This window comes from Chelonus insularis, unplaced genomic scaffold, assembly GCF_013357705.1.
Source record: "Chelonus insularis isolate UGA/USDA-ARS -01 unplaced genomic scaffold, ASM1335770v1 contig_73_pilon, whole genome shotgun sequence".
Lineage (NCBI taxonomy): Eukaryota > Metazoa > Arthropoda > Insecta > Hymenoptera > Braconidae > Chelonus > Chelonus insularis.
Genome location: NW_023276730.1, coordinates 136,320 through 154,714, shown reverse-complemented (window position 1 = coordinate 154,714; position 18,395 = coordinate 136,320). Strand labels below are relative to the sequence as shown.

The window sequence follows — 18,395 nt, the reverse complement described above, 5'->3', positions numbered from 1 at the left end:
GTAGTAGATAGGCAGATGATAAATCCGATGCTTCTATACACTAACTTGCATCTTGCATCTTGGAATATAAAAAGATCATTGGAAAATGGTGGTGCAGGTGGAAAAATATTAGTTATTAGTTTAGATTTACTTCAAGGAACTTGTTTTCTCATTCTTCTTTTAGCACGTTCTTCTTTAGTCGTGATATTTTTATATTAAACTCTTTAATTGGAGACAATGGTGAATGCGATGGACTCAAAGGATTGAAGTAAGTCAAATTGGTGAGTGTAATTTAATCTTTCCTCTTTCAGACTTTAGGTGAGATGGATCAGGTGCCCAGGATAGACCAGGAATAGGATGATCAACTGATGAACAAGGTAAGTTAATTTTCATATGTTCTGCTTGCAGGTTGTTATTTAGAGTAGCGGTAAATACTCGGCGCCACGTCACCTGCACATTCGGCCCCATTATCCATCTATTGCCCCGCGTCAAACTAGCGCGCTCTCGCGGCTGATATTTACAGTGCCGAGTAACGAGCAATCGTAGTAAACTAACAAACTGTCGTTAGTCTAATAGTTATTAGATGACGACATACAGTTATTTTACAATATATTGTATAGAATTGTATAGTATCTTTTATTGTATAAAATCACGTAATTAGTTTACTTTATATCATTTTGGTCTGTTTGGAGGTTTTTACCCGCCGCAGGATTTTTCCCTTCTAATTATTCGTTTTATTCATTTTAAAGCAGACAGAGTTGGGAAGCGGCAATATTGGAATCTAGGCTGAATGATTATTATTTTGATTTTCATAATTTCGAATTAGAAATTAAATTTTAGATTTTTCATGTTATTTATTTCAGCCTAATCCAATATTTTTACCCAACTAATAGGAATTGCCAGGTGGCAATTTTTAGAGGGGAGAAGTGTAAAATATTTGTATGTCGCCATCTAATGACTATTGGACTAACGACAGTTTGTTAGTTAACGACGATTGCTTATCGATTAGATTGTTTATAGGAACGAGGGGAGAGTTTGTTTATTTCCTGTTTTTTACTGAGACTTGAGTTGACCGGACGTATTCTTCAGATTTAATTAACTGCTGTCAATCTTTAATAAACTTTTTTTTCATTCATTAATTTTCTGAAGTTGTTATTTGGTCTTATTTTACAATATATACATATAAATCTAATCAGAGTGTCATTTGGGGACATTTCTTAAGTACAAGGTACTATACGAGGACGTTTGTATAGTTTAGGGACAGTTCAAAGGCCAAAGGCCGCACGGGAATTCGGAATATCGAGAGGAGGATACCAGTCCCCTGCCCTTAAATAATACATTAGATGGATTTATATATATATATATACATATACATACATATATACATAAATATTGATTATAGTTAAAAAGTTTTCATTCAATTTTTCCTTCATCTTCCAATACTGATAATAATTAGATCATAGTAAATAAGTTTATAGTGATAGTAAATAATTTATTAGATCTTAGTTATAAATCGATCCGTTTTCCAACATATATAAACATGGATAATAATGAGAAAACTCGTGTCTATCACAACGATAAACGGAGAAAAGAAAGAAGCGGTTGACGAATGTATTTAACAGCGATGCGAAAAAAAATGTTCCAATAACATAAATAGCAATGCTTTTATATTTAATAATCGGGGAGTTGTCAAGTTGGACACATTAGCAAAAGATCTAAGGTGTAAAAAATGTCAATCTGGGCTGTCTCTTCGATTCACTAAAGAAGAAGTTAAGCAGTTATTGGTAAATTAAAATTATAATAAATTATTTGATAATTATTTAGATGATCGACCATTAGAACTGCTTATTCTAATTTTAATATGCAGGTATGTATATCTTCTATCTCTCTTGAAAATCCCAAGAGAGAAACACATGACATGAGTATCGGTGTTAATTGCTAATGACGATGCTGCTATGAGTAATTTAAGAAAGAACGTGTACTGGGAAATTTGAAAATGGTCTGACATCAATCATGTCAAGAAGAATGTTACGAGTGAAATGTGTGCTTTAAAGATGCCAGTAGCTGCCATCAAATATTTTTCAAGACGTTTAATAATGATCCTTGAGTCTAACAAGGATAATCCTGATGCTATTAAGGAATTATTATTGAGTGTTGTTGACAATACATACGGGAGTCATGAGATATGTGGTTTTGTTCATAATCCTGATTCCTATACTACGAAAAATTTTTCTGGTATAATGCCAATGACTGATAGCACACGTAAACAGAATATTAAAAATATTTTCGAGAAATTAGATGGAAATGTTCATTCTTTTGAGTTAACGGTGAGTCTAGGGTAATTGACAATGAAAAAATTCTTGAACAAATTACGCAGGAATTACATTGTATGAATAATTCATCATTTAACATTGATAATGAAGAAAACCAAGTGTATCGTTTGAGCAGTGAAGACATAGATAGTACAGAGGACAATGAAGGTAAAACTAACGAATACTATGAATTAAAAAAAATAGATGCAGACGATGTATAGAAGCTAGTAAGCCATATAAATTTCAAAGAATAGACGAAGATATCTATGAATATAATGATAATGATGATGATTGTTCATTTGTTTTAGGAATCACCCGATTTTAGAGACTGACTATTAAGATGAATGTTAATTAATTATAATGTTGTTATTATAACACACCAAGTTGAGTATTTTTGAGACATTTAATTCAAATTCAGTAATTACAATTGACATTCAGTGATTTCTAATGACATTCATTTCTTGTATTCAGTGACAAAAGGTCATTCAGTGCTAAAAATAAAGATATTATATTTTTTATAAAACCTGACATCCGTTTGCTCTGTTCCGGCACAATCATTCCTATCCTTAAACGGTTAGGTTAATTCATAAGTTGAGATTTTCTCAATAGACTCCAAAAAACGAGATGACAGTGAAAAAAAATTTTTTATTCCAATATCATAAGTAGGTTGAAATACAGACCTTTACACAAGCATGATGTTACACTAGTTTAATTAATCGTAAAAGTTACTCCATATGATTATGAGGATTATAAGAGAACCTAAGGTTGAGCTTAGAGGTGAATCAAGAGTTTGATAAAGATCGTAGCGGTAGTTGTAGAGCGAGCAGAGGAAAACTACATTGACCTCACAACAGAAGGTACAAAGAATATTCATTCTTGAGGCTGACTGTGAAGAGCAAAAGGAGCTTATTAACCTGATGTTGATGGAGGTTGTTGAGCTGGAGCTTGGTCGAATAAAATTCAGCTAATTGGAGCTGTGGAAGCTGAAGAAGCTTAAGTTGATTTGGATTGAGCTTCCCCGCCTTGGTGGATTTTGATATGGTGCTTTATGCCACACATGTTGCACTGCTTTTCACTCTGGCACGCCTTCACATCGTGCCTATCGAGGCAGTTGCTACATAGATGATACTGCATTACAACTCTTAAAGTATTTGATCTGGGCATTCTCTTCCATTCTCTCTGAATGGAAAGATCAAGACGTCTGACTAAGTGATAAACAAGGGGCATGTCCCACTTGTCGACTTCGGCATGAAGAGCTTTCAATGAGTCGTAATCTTCTCTTAACCCGTTGAGCAAGTCGTGGAGACCCTTGAATGTTGGTTCTATCACCGAGCTATCACCAAAGAGCTTGTAGAGCTAAGTTGAGATCAAGAGCTTTTTGTTCTTATAGCGAGACGTGAGCAGGTTCCACGCGATAGTGTAGTTGTCATTGGTGGTCCGGAGATTCTGTAAGGCAAGCTGCATCTCCCTGAACGGTACCGTTGAGCTAAGTTGTCTTGTAGACGTCGGTAAGCTCTTGGTTGTTGCCAACTATGGCCTGGAACAAGTCCTCAAACTCCTTCCAATCCTGATACTTCTCGCTGAAGGATTTGATTTTGATCTTTTCAAAGAGATAAGCACCAGGTGAGCTAGATCTACGAGCTTCATGCAAGCTTGATGGTTGAGCTTGGCCAAGAGAGCTTGTTCAAACAACTGCCACGTCTTCTCGAGAACAGAGAGCTTGTTTACGTTGTCAGACCGACAAAAGTCTAGAGCTTGGAATAAAAATTCCTGTCATTCCTCATGAACAGCTAGTTGAGCTAGATCGGCCTCAAGCATAAACACATTTGTCAAGGTAAATGACGAGCTGAGACTTTTTGAATAATAACACAGAAAATCACTATTCACACACTAGCACTGAGAAATGCACAAAAACGGTGTAAACAAGTTTACTGTGTTCGCAGGAAGTTCGAAAGTTAGTTACTTTTAAGCTACACAATGATCAACGAACAGTAGCCACGAGTGCGAGCGAAAGAGCTTAACAAGTCTGTGAGCGTTAGCAGAAGAGCTGAGAAAGTTAATGAGCACGAGCGCGAAAGCGATACTTTGCTTGAGCGCGAGAATACACGCACGACGGAAATGTTTTTCAACTACTTTTTATTTTACTGTGAACAATATTGCACGAGAAACTAGAATTATTGCTTGTTTTGATTTAATTATAACGTCAAAGAGCTGAATAATTATACTAGCATATGAGCTACGCCATAGAATGTCGTCAGGAGATTTGCCCACACACAAAATCACTTGTTGAGCTGTTTACGTAGGTTTTATTATGACTAGCAAACATACAGCGCGGTCTTTCATTAAATTTGCTTGAATCTTCTGAACCTTATGAAAAAAACGAATTTGTTGTTTTAAAGAAAAATTTTTAATCGTTATTTTATCATAGTTAATAATTCGATCTATCTTCCTTTTGATTAATCAAATCAGTCCATATTTTGATGAATAGTGTAGAATTGAATTTAATAAAAAAATTTATAAATTGGTAAAAACATTATATCTAAAAAAGCTTTGTTTAAAATTGTGTAATTTGATTGTTTAAATTTTTATGGATTACTTTAAATGTAAATAATAAACTTTTTCAATTTAGAATGAGAGAGAGAAAATTTCTTTATCGACATAATTTTTAATTGAGTTTGCGCAACGATCGTTACCTATATATCTTTTTAAACATTCTGACAAACGCACTCGTGATGAATGACCATATAATTGTCCATGAGTAAATACATCTCTTCGAAGGTCTATACTAATTTTGTGATTTATTAATTATCATTGCAAATGCAATTTCTATACGAAATTGACGTCTTCTAAAAGTAAGAGGGTATTTGTTTTTAAGTAAAGTCTCATACGATTTAAGAAAACAATATCACCTTTTTTATCACCACATGAAATTTTACATAGTAAAACGTTATTAACTAGTTTAAGAACCATTGGTCAGGTTTTCTCATTCAAACATTCATTTATACTCAAATTTCTAATCAGCATAATGATACCATATTTCTTTACTCTCAGTTTATGAGGAGATAAACATAAAGGTGATAACGTATTTAAATATTCTGGTAACACAGCTTCTGGAACTTGATTATCATTATGATTTTCTGGAGTGTCAATGCTGGTATAATTGCGTTCACTTTTTTAATCAAGTAAGTTTATAACTTGATGATTAGGCTCATCAATAACATTAAGTATTATGTCTACTATGTTTCTTTGTGATCCATTCAATCGATTATATAATTGAATACCAATTTCCATTCGTTCAGCTCTTAATGATTCACCGACATTATCTTTAATTGCATCAATTCGTTCCAATGTTGGATACCGCGAAATATCTGATCTCTCATCTAACAATAATGTTAAAATTCGATTGTATGCTTTCGTTTGAGCTTAATTAGCAGTCATATGACGTTTAAAATCTTCCCATAATTATTCTTCAAATCCATCCCACAATATTTCCGGGTAAGCTGGATTACAATGTGTTCAAATTCTAACGAATGGTCGACGTAATCTAGAAGGCATCGTCTATAATGCAGCTTCTTCAAGCTGGGTATCGGATTCACGATGTTCTCCGTTGGTTCCTTCTAATCTCGAGTTTGTTTTATCCCTTTCTTCTTTTGAATTGTTTTTCAATTCTGTTGACATCCACATTGAGTTGCACGAATATTCAGTTTACCACATCTAAAGCAAAAGATTTGTGGCTTATTTTAGCATTTCTAACTATTATGACCTTCTTGCCCACACTTCTAACAGCATTTTTTGCTGTCATACAGGCTATGAACCATATTAATATCTGAACTACGTTTGTTATTTCTTTTATTTTCTTCTTTGCAGTCATCAACACCAGACGACTTGAACTGCTTCTCGTCATCTCTTGACCGCTCATATTCACTGGTCATACTGATGATATCTGTTATCGTTTTTACATCACATCTTCAAACATATCTTCTATACTCTGGAGAGCCGTAATAAAATCGCGTGCTGCTTCTCCAGGTTTTTGAACTCTATCCTGGATTTCTAAACTTAATTGAGTCCGATATCGTGAAGGTAAATAAAATTCTTTCAGAGCTTTAGTAAACTCTTCCTAATCTTTCCAATTCTTCTTATCATTTCTGTACCACAACAAGGCTTTATCTTTCAATAATATTGGGACAATGGCACTGTACAAAATATTTGTCTGCTATATCATAGCTTACTGACAACTCATCAACTCTTTCGATAAACGAGACTACATCTTTGCCTCCAGCGAATGTGACGTTCCATTTCCGGATCTGCTCTTTCATCTTTAGGTCCCTTTCCTCTTTTGCTTCTTCCTCTCGCCGTCTATTGTGCTCTCGATATGTGCTCCCTTAATTGTTGCGTCAATAAATCTCTTAGACCGGGTATATCGTCGATATTATTGATCACTGTCGGTATGTTAGGTTCCGCTATTCTGTCTTTATTATTTTCTCTGACTGTGTGCCAACCTTCACTTGTATCTCTACTCGTCGATTCAATGTCAAAATTGTCCTTCATATTTCCCGTACTCCGATCATCTCAATTCCACGAGCTTCTAACTCAGCTCTAACTTGCGACTTCCCTAACCTCCAGATATTAACTCTTGATGGACCGGCTTCCATTTTCAACTCTTTTTAAAGCTCTAAAGCCTATAGCTTATTTGCTTGTTCAAAGATTTCAAGTCCTATGTTCGAGCGCTAATTGTAACGACTAACATTTCCTTAAGGTGAATCCTCAAGAAAATTCCCGCCCCAATTTAAAAAATTATCTAAATTTTATGGCCCAGGATTCTATGGCGGATACGTTACAAGGTGATTTCTTTAAACACAAATTAAAATCCAATTCTAACTTTATTATGTAAACAATTTACAACATATATTTATTCTATTTGAGATTTCTAATTGTACATCTTTACAAATAAACTTTAACTTAAATGCCTTCATACTCGAAAGAGAGAGAGTTGATATCATAAAATCCCACCCCAAAAATGTCTACCTCTAAACCTAACCCCTAATTGGTCGGGCTACAACCCAAATCGGGATACTCTGAAAGCTAACAACTCTCAGAGGGAAGGCTACAATCTTACCTAGGTAATCGACGAGCTCCAACTCGTTGACGAAGAGCTACAACTCTCTACCTTCTAATCTAAATGGGCCTAACTAAGTGTAGACGAGCTACAACACGTCCCAGGGATACTCTAGGAGCTAGCAACTCTCAGAAGGAAGGCTTCAACCTTGCCTAAGTAACTGACGGGCTACAACTCGTCAGCGAGCAGCTACAACTCCTACACGGTCAAAATCGTGAGCTACAACTCTCGATTGCTATCTAACACCAAGAGCACCAACTCTTGACCGGAGGGCACAACCCTCTAAGTCCTACTTTCGGAAAGCTACAACTCTCTGGGGAACCTAAAAGGCTACAACCTCTTAGCCAGAGCTACAACTCCGCATTTACAACGTGAGCCACAACTCTCGTTGGTCTCGTCAGTCTAGTACCTCGGAGTCAAGTAAGGTGACGATCTCCGCAAAATCCAGCTCTTTTATACCCTTCGACTCCGCCCACTTTGCTATCCCCCACCACTATTGTGGTGAGTTGCGTGGGGAAGTCGTCATGGCAACAAAATCATCACAATATCTCTCTCTCTCTCTCTCTCTCTCTCTCAGATCTACTATGTTTCTTATGACCCTCTCTCTCCAATACATGGTTTTAATAAGCATGTGTGTATGGCCAACCGATTCCATGAGGTTGTCATTGCTGTGCGTGAAACTGAATCTTGGAAAAAGGGGTGCGCGTGCGTGGTGGCGCTGCTTTAGGATGGGACGTCTCGCTTCGAATCGTGATAAATTTTTGTACGTGTGTCGCGATTAAAAATCACGAGACAAATCTATATGAAAAATAAAGCCTGGAATAGCGATGAGTTAGAATGAGAACAGAGAGAGAGAGAGGATTAAAGGATAGTAGACTATCATTTAATATGTTTAAAGTAGTAATTGTCTTAAAATCCCGAAGCAGATGGCAGAAGAGCAGCCTAAAAAGCAACTAGTGGACTACGGGAGTGGGGAATAGGACACCTCGACCGAAGGTTCACCAGTCCTCGTAATAACAGAGGAGGAGACGAGTAACGAGAGTACTGCTGAGGTTAACGAAGAGGGAGGAAAAACTGAAGAAGGTGAGATACTTTAAAAGTTTTCTCTCACATATACATAAGCATATGTAAATATAGAGAAAACGCTGTTGTAATCTTCTGTTAAATAAAAACCGAATGACTTTATAAATTTATTATGAGGAAAGAAAGAGTTCAGAGTTTAGAGATAAAGAGGTAGAAGTTCAGAAGAAAGGCCTTGTTAAATGAGAATCAGAGAAAATCCAGGTAATATTAATAAAATTTTGCATTTACAGCTAAACTAAAGAGTCAGCCAAAAATAATGCAGGATATCACGCTACCAAAAGAGGATCGACACATATTTCGGGAACGGGCAACTGAGGGACTACGATTTAAAGAGAAATACCAGACTCTCGAAATGAAAAATCGAGAGTTGATAGCCCAGAACCTGAAAATGATGGAATACATGCAGAAAACCACGCACAATCTGAGAGAGGTCATGGAGGTGGCTCAAGGGATGGTTTCAACTTCAGCACAGATGTTGAAAGACAATTTAGAGGCGGAGAGAACTCGCCTTAAGGCTTTAGAGGTTAGGAATAGAAATTCATCTATTTTTGATTTCAAAGAGGTTAGAAATAGTAAAAGAAAAACGATCGACTTAGAAAATGCAACTCAGGAAGTTGAAAATAAAAAGTTGAAAACGGCAGTTAATAATGTAGTTGAAGTAAATAGAAGTATTCAATTAAAAACCGATGATAGCTCAAATAAAGAAGTAGAGCCAATAGAGAAAACGATGGATCAAGAGTTAGTAAGCAACAGGTTAAATATTGAAAGAGATTATAAACTAAAGAAGGATACAAATTTCGATATTTGGATTGACTATCTGAAATCAGAATTAACAAGTAATGAGTTGTTGGAGGTGATCGAAACCAAAAGAGCAAAACGATTTTGTTTGGCCCGAGGCAATACTAAACAAGAGAAAGAATTGGGTCAGAGACATTATAATAAATCGTTTAGATGAAAAGTACCATAAAAAGGTTCTAAATATAAAAGAACCCGTGGAAATAATAAAGAAACTAAGAATGTCGAGGAAAAGTGAGGCTAATGTAACACTCACGTCAGAAATGTGAAATGACTTTGGATGAAATAAAATCTTATATTTCACAGCTTGAAGCCGACAACAAGTTAGATAAAGAGGTCAACGAGGGTGATGAGGAGACAAAGGCTCGACGAGCTCAGGGTTTGCCCCCGGTTCCTCAAGGCACGCGGTGCCATAGGTAAAATCAAGTAGGGTACTGGGCTAAAGAATGTCCTTTAGCGTCGGAGGACAAGTGGTACTGTTATTCTTGCCAGGGAATCAGGCATCACAAAGGAGATGATTGTTGCATGAATCGGTATGTAAAAGAAGGAATTACTGATAAGAGGTCTAAGAAAGTATTGAATGATAAATATCACTATAATACGAGTTCTAAAAATAGACGAATCAAAAATAATAATAAAAAGAATAATAGAAATAATCGAAAATGGTCTAAGAAGAATAATAATTATAGATTCAAAGAGGAAAAGAGGAACAAACCTAAAGAGGCAAGTTCAAAAGTCCGAAGAGCTAAAGAGGATGGATGAGATAAGTCAAATTCAGGTAAGAACAACAGTTTTTGAATCAGTAGAGGCTAAAGAGGTAGAAAGAAAAATTGAAAACTGGGATTGTAGCTTAGTTAGCAGAGAGGTAGTAAAAATAGATGATTTGGAATCAGCTCAAAATTTAGAGGAAATATTCATAAGTAATCCCTTGGAAAGTAACAATAAAGATACAATGAAAATAATGAGGGAATGTTATGGCATGTTATGTTAGGACATGCCTCAATAAATTATCTAAAGAAATAACAAAAACTGGAGAAGAGGTTAGAGAAACTTAAATTTAACGACTCGATATCTGAATGCGAAGTGTACATCATGTTAAAAATGCAGAAACTTCTATTTAAAGAAGTCAGAAAGCGAGCTGAGAGACCTTTTCAAGTCATACACACGGACACGATGGGTCCAATCAAACCAACGTCGCATCCAGGACAAAAGAGGTTTATCAATGTATACATTGATGATTATCCACGATTCGCCCGGGCTTATTCAATAGAAACCAAAGATGAGTCGGGTGACTCGTTTGAGAAGTTCTTAATTTCTACACGGAACTTATTAGGGAAAAATGAGAAAGTATACTACCTAAGGTCAGATCAAGGGACTGAGTTTACTGGAGGGAAGTTCATAGAGGTTCTAAAGAGAAAAAAGATCGAAACAGATTTCACGTCACCATATACACCTAAACATAATGGAGTAGCGGAAAGGTTTAATGCAACCATTCAGAGGAAAGTGAGAACATATATGTTTGACTCAGGTCAACCTAAGACTATGTGGGAATTAGCCGTTGATGCAACAGTACATGCATACAATAGGACACCACATAAATCGATCGATTATCAGACACCTTTGATAAGGTTTAATAGTTAACGTTTGTTCCAAATACAAGTTGCCACTTCGATCAAATTAGAAGGTTTGGATGTATATCATATATTAAAGTTCCCAAACAAATGTTGAAGTTTGAAGAACCGGCGCTAAAGACGGTTTTTGTTGGATATACATCTACAGGATTTTTACTATAGCATCCCAGTTTAGGAAAGTTCTTTGAATCAAGACATGTAAGATTCAATGAAAAGATTGTGTATAAAGATGTGTATAGGAACAATCAACAAGAGGCAAATAAGAGGACGATACCAAACAATGAAGACAAAACTGATTGGAACTGGATGAAAGATATTCAAAAGAGGTCCAAGAAAAGGAAGAGGTACAGAAGCCTGAGCCTAAAAAGAGAGGTAGACCACGCAAGAAACCAAAAGAGGTAGAAGGAACCAAAGAAGAAAATACAGGAAAACTGACTACCAGACCTAAAACAAGAAGTCAAACCAAGAGAAAATTAGATAATGAGGAAGAAACTATAAGTAGATCAGTTAAAACGCTCATACAAGACACAAGCTATGTTAGATTTGTAAACATTGGAAAATGTACAACAAGTGAGAATACTTGGGATAAAACTGAAGAAGAAGAGTTGAAGCAATGTCTTATAGCTTCAATTAATGAAGAACCAGTAACCTTTGAAGAAGTTATAAGATCTGTTTTTGGAAGGTGGCAGCCCTTTTTATCTCAGCCAATTTTATCTCTGCCAAAAGAACTCGGTGAAAAGATTTCATGGAAAAATTTCTCATTTAAAAATATCTCAGTCAAGTCATCCTAAAATACCATCTACAATCGAAAATTTAATAATCCCTGAATGCTATACAGTAACCAAAGTTGGAGAGAAGTTTTTATTAAAAGATGTAACTATTACTACTGCTAAACGAAGTGATCGTTTATTAATTTTTTCGACTGCTTCAAATTTAAATTATCTAAGATCAAGTAATGTTTTATATGCTGATGGTACTTTTAAAACAGTACCATCACTATTTTATCAATTGTACAGTATACATGGCAGATTGAAGGATAAGGTATTGCCTCTAGTGTTTGTACTGTGTACTGGGAAAAGTAAAAAAGTATACACTCGCATGTTATGTGAATTGAAAGAATTGGAGCCTCGATTAAATCCAAATGAGTTTATGGTTGATTTTGAGTTAGCCTCGATGCAAGCTGCTGTTCAAGTGTTTGGAGTTGAAGTAAAAGGATGTTTTTTTCACTTCACACAATGTATTTGGCGAAAAATACAGAGTTGTGGATTACAGGTGAAGTACGCTTCTGATACACAGTACTCGTTGAATTTGAGGATGTTATGTGCAATTGCTTTTGTTTCGCCTCGAGATATTATTGAGGCATACGATGAGCTGCTTGCATCACCATTTTATAATGATCATCTTGATGAGTTTAATGAATTACTGGAATACTTTGAGCATACTTGGATTGGGAAGTTAAATCGACGTAAGCAACGCTCTGGAAGTATATTCTGTATAAAATCATGGAATTATTATGAGACAACGTTAAATCACGATGATCGAACGAACAATTCTGTCGAAGGGTGGCACAATGGATTTAATAATCGTGCTGCCGCAGCGCATGTCACCATCTGGAAATTCATTGAATTACTCCAAGAAGAACAATGTTTAACTGAAGCTGCGGTTGAACGTCTAATCGCTGGTAATAGTGATAGTAATGATCGGAAACGATATCGTGATCGAAATCGTAATATTTATATAATTGTTCAAAATTACAATCGAGAAGATGTATTAATGTATTTGCGTGGAATTGCACATAATTTATATATTTGATTATCGTAAAAGTTTAGTGATAATTTTTTGAAAAACAATACTGATGGCTGTGCTAATTTAATTGTATGCAATATATTGCTGATGTAATAACATATTTATTTGGGTGGCACCTCAATATATCTCAAGTAATAAAGTCTTTGTTTATGAGAATTTTTATGTCAATATATAATGTAATTTTTTGTATTGGTTATTTATGAAATAAATTATATTCATATAAGAAATTTATGCTAAGAGAAGGAAAATAGCGAAGGGGGCGGTCGGGGTCAAGGGGCAGAGCCCCTGGTAGGGTTTGGGGCGAAGCCCCAGAATGTACTTGCACGGTTTTTGTAAATTGATAATTACCCTCTTGCAGGGTTGGTTTCTTTTCCGGGGTCGAGGGGTGAAGTCCCCGCTACAGGGGGGCCTGGGGGTGCAGCCCCCAGTATAAACAGATGATTAAATATTTATGAGTTGAAATCGAGAGATATTATTGCGCTGAGATATTTTTGTTGAGAAATTTTTGATATGAGATATTTTTGTCTGAGATATTATTGTCGAGATCACGTAGGCGAGATATTAATAACACGTACCGTTTTTGGAAAAGAGCTGTTGAAGAGGAATTAGAATATATAAGGAATAATATAGTATGGAAATTCGTAAAGAGAGAGAAAATACAACAAGGAAATAAGAGAGCAAACATTATAGATTCAAAATGGGTATTCAAGAGGAAATTAGAAGCAGACGGTTCAACACGATATAAGGCTCGACTGGTTGCAAGAAGCTTCAAAGATAAAAATAATTATGACTTAAAAGAAACATATTCCCCAGTCTCAAGACTTCCAGTTATGAGAGCTATGTTTGCAATAATTAATAAATTAAATCTATATGCGTGTCGATTGGATGTCAAAACTGCATTTTTAAATGAAGTGCTGGACGAAGAGGTATATATGGAAATTCCAGAGGGACTGGAGGTAGACGAACACACAAAAAGATCAAATGTATGCAAATTAGAGAGAGCATTATATGGGTTAAAAGTGAGCCCAAAAAAATGGAATAAAAGATTTACAAAGGAAGCGAGAAAATTGGGTCTGGAGAACGACTTACATGAACCATGTCTGCATACTTGGAGAAAAGAGGGTAAGATGGCAATGTTAGTTATATATGTAGATGATATATTGGTAGCTAGTAATGATGAGGAAAAATTAAACAAAATTAAGAGCCATTTGAGTCAAGTCTTCGAAATGAAAGATCTTGGTGAGCCTAAAAGTTTCTTGGGTATGAATATATAAAAAAAACAAGAGGAAAAATTCATAATAATTAATCAATCGACATACACTGAAAGCATTCTGGAGAGATTGAACATGAGAGAATGTAATCCCCAGAATACCCCAATGGTAACTAGACAAGTGGAAAATAGAAATAAGAAAAGAAGGATGGAGGAATGTGACAGAGAGGACACATCAGAGTATAATCAACCTAAGAGGATACCTTACAGAGAGGCAATTGGTAGTTTAATGTACCTAGCAAATGCAACACGACCAGATATAGCATTTGCAGTAAATTATCTATCAAGAAAATAGTTGGAACCAACTAAAGAAGACTGGAAAGATGTGAAAAGAGTATTCAGGTACTTAAGAGGAACAGTCAACATAGGTCTTAAATATACGACCAGAACTGATAACTTGGAGGCATATACTGATGCGAGTTTTCGAGATCATGAAGACTCAACATCAACTGGAGGATATATCATTAAACTATTTGGTGATGTAATTGCATGGAGGAGTCATAAACAGTCATATGTTACATTGTCTACGTGTCAGGCCAAATACTTGGCTATGAGTGATGCATGCCAAGAACTAATATCTATAGATAAAGCTGTGAGATACGCAATTGGGAAAACATTATTTCCGACCACTGTGTGGTGCGATAATAAGTCAGCAGGTGATTGTACAAAGAAAGACGGGAGTCACAAACTCAAAATGTTCGATGCCAATATAGACGACATTAAAGAGAACCTATCAGAAAGAGAAAAGAGTGGAAAGAGGAGGCACATGGCCATAACACATGAAAATTTCGTTTGTGTGTGTAGAGGAAAATAGAGTAAATGTTAAGTGGGTGGCTACAAAAGAAAATGTGGCAGACATACTAACGAAACCTCTACCTTTAGAGGCACATAAATGTCTTACCTACAAACTTTTAAATTAAAACCTAATAAAAAATTTGTCCGTTTTAGATTAATAAAGAGGATGCCTAAGGACTAACAAAGAGAGGGAGTGAGAGGAAAACAGGACTTTGTTAGTCTTGTCACCTTGTGGTGGATTGTGTTATGATTATTGTAAAACCCTCCACATAAAAATAAAATTCAATCTATTTTATAGCAAACTATAACTGCCTAAGTGCACATATTATATTACTATAATTTTCTCATAGACATAAGATACTTTACTTTAAGGATTATATTATAGTCCGTCAGCAAGACGTTGGGAGCTACAGGCTACTCAACGAGCAATTTAGTGTAAAGTTGTTAGATTAAATCTAGACTTAAAAGGAGAAACATCTCTGTATTTTTACTTCTACAAATATTCAATAAATCACTCAAATAAACCCAACTTCACAGTGTCGAAAATTGATTCATTACAATTGGTGTCAAAAGTGGGATCGCTCGAAGATAATACGAAAGTTGATCGAGCAATCGAATTTAATTCCGAATCAAGAAAACAGTGACAAGTTGGTGTACTTCAAGAGAATTCAGTGCGACTTATCAACTATATACTTCACTAAACCAACAGAACTGAAAGAAAATTGTTCAGCCTTACTAATTCCTAATCAGTGTAAAGATAAGCGCTGGTGCTGTGCAGTAAACATCAACCTGTGAAGCAGACAGCTGTAACAATATAACTTCTTGCTGTTAACCAGCCATCGAGTTGATAAAACCCTTCAACTCATCACCAGCCAAATTTTACACACGCATCATCCAACCTTCGCATTATCCAGTCTTCGCATCATTCAGTCTTCGCATCATCCAGCCTTCGCATCATCCAAACCTTACACCACTGAACCACCGTATCACCTACATCTGGACATCAAGAGCGAAGGATGATCAGCATTAGAGATGCGAGCGTGACCGAATTGGTCATTTATGACCGTCATGTCACGGTCATAAGACCATCAGCTGACCATTACTAAAATGACCGACCACTGGGTTAGTCGCGACATCTAACGGATAATTTTATGACACTCTAGTAGCCTTCATCCATTTTATCGACAATTATTTATACATACATTATTTATGTATGTTGAATTGTAATGTAACATAACGCAAGGTATGTAAATAAAATAATATTAGAGATTTAATATATCAATAAACTTAAAAAATAGATCTTTTAATTATAAATTATTCTAAAACTATTGGTATTGAATATAAATAAGTTGATTTGCTTATTGCACAGCCAAGTCGTTTCTTTTTTTCAAACAATTGAGATTATAACCTCTTTAATACTGTGATTTTTTTATGTATTTCAGAATAATGACTCGTTCTAAAAGCTTCAATTTAAATGCTTATTTTACTCTTGTAACTACTGATCCTGGTAAAAAATTAAAAACATATAAATGCAAATACTGTACAAAACAGCATGTATGGCATTTTACACGAATGATGAAGCACCTAAGGACAGACTGTAAAGGTACGCCAAAAAGTATCAAAAACAAACTTGAAAGAATTATTAACATGAAATCCAAAGTTAATATTCAAGTAGAAAATTTCGAGAATACTGATGAAGAGAACATTTCAATAGAATATGAAGATGAAACGAGAAATAAATCTAGAGATGAAACTGATCATAATGGTAATGACAGAATTCAACATCAACCACATAGACAAATAAAGAATTTTTATGACTCAAGATCAATTAGTTGAGTGTCAAAAAAAAATGTGTCGTACTATATATTCATCGGGAATGCCCTTACATATGGTCTCAAATATATATTGGAAAGATTTTTTCAAGACTCTTCGTCCTGCTTTTTCGATGCCATCGAAAGATCAAATTTCTAACAAATACTTAAATGAAATATATGAAGAGATGAAAAGTGCAGTTGAGAATAAAATAAAGAAAGCTTATTCGGTTGGAGTTCAATGTGATTCATGGACTAATGTTCGCGGGGAATCCATCTTGAATTTTGTTGTAACTACTCCAGAACCAGTTTACTATCGATCGATTGCAACTGGTAAAGCATCACAAACAGTAACTAAATTAGCTTCAGAAATTTCAAGTGTCATAGACAGTATTGGTACGTCCAAAGTTGCCGCAGTTTGCACAGATAATGCTAGTTCAATGAAAGCTGCTTGGAATCTAGTTGATGCCATGTATGAAGAAAAGATTCAATTTTATGGCTGTGTTGCTCATATTCTCAATAATTTGATTAAAGAAATTATAATCTTACCTACATTTCAAACACATAATAATAACGCAGTTTCTGTTGTTAAAGAAATAAAAAAATCAAATATTTTGTTAGCTACTCTGACTAGTATTCAAAAAAATAGTACAGATAATGAAAAAACTACTTTGAAAGTTCCAGGACAAACACGTTGGGGTTCTTATGTTTTAACTTATGAAAGTTTACTAAAAAATAAACAAAATCTTAAAAGTTTAGCAATTGATATTAAAGTGGAAAAACGTTTATCATTAGAATCAAAAAATACTTTGCTAAGTGATGAATTTTGGGTTACATTAAACAGAATTTTAACGTTATTGAAACCAATAATGAAGTGGATAACTATTTTAGAAGGTGATGGCGGAACTATAAACTTAGCCTATCAAGCTTTTTATGATATTGAAAAACTTTTCAAAAAAGAACTGAAAAACAGTTCAGTTTCTATTCTAACATCTGAAGAAACAAAATCAGTATTTGAGATTTTAGAGAAAAAAAGACATTCAGCTTTAAAGCCAATTCATTACGCTGCTGACATTCTCAGTCCTACTCAAAAAGGTAAATTTTTGACGGAAGAAGAAGAAGCTAGTGGAACAAGTCTTATTACAGATTTAGCAAAAAAATTCTAACATGGACTGTGAGATTTTGTTTAAAGAAATCACTGATTATCAACTAAATGAGGGTTTGTGGGCAGAAAAGCATGTCGAAAAATCAATGTCATCTGTGTCTGCTCTTAATTGGTGGAAAGCAATATGTCGTAAAACTCAATTAAGTAAAATTGCTGAAAAGATTTTATCGTTACCAGCTAGCTCTGCAGCAACGGAACGTAGCTTTAGTACTCAAGGTTGGATTCATGATAAAAAACGGAATAGACTGACTAATGTTCGTGCTAGTAAAATTACATATATAGCATATAACAAAAGATTATTTAATAATAAAAAAAAATATGTACCTGAACTAGAGGATTCAGAAGATTCTGACAATAGTTGGGAATCTGACTCTGAAAATTGCACAGAAACTGATGACATATGATATTATAATTTAATATTATGTTGTTTTATTTCATTAGCTCTATATTTTTATAATGTTCATAATTCTAAGTACTACGTTTATACGAAAAAAGTCTCCAAGACAGTGATGATCATTAATCTTAGTGATATTCTTATTCGAAAAAAAGTGATTCATATGTTATTTATATAGTTCAATATTTAACATGTAAGAAAAGTTTTGTATTTTTTTAAAATAATAAAAGTTATACTA

At 34.8% G+C, this 18,395-nt stretch overlaps 1 protein-coding gene across 1 annotated transcript; it reads left to right on the top strand.

The window, feature by feature from the left end:
* The first annotated feature begins 16,663 nt into the window (after positions 1–16,663).
* LOC118071103 (uncharacterized) lies at positions 16,664–17,764 on the top strand. The gene has a single exon (XM_035090059.1). The coding sequence runs from the start codon at positions 16,664–16,666 to the stop codon at positions 17,762–17,764; it is 1,101 nt and encodes a 366-aa protein (XP_034945950.1).
* Positions 17,765–18,395: the final 631 nt, after the last annotated feature.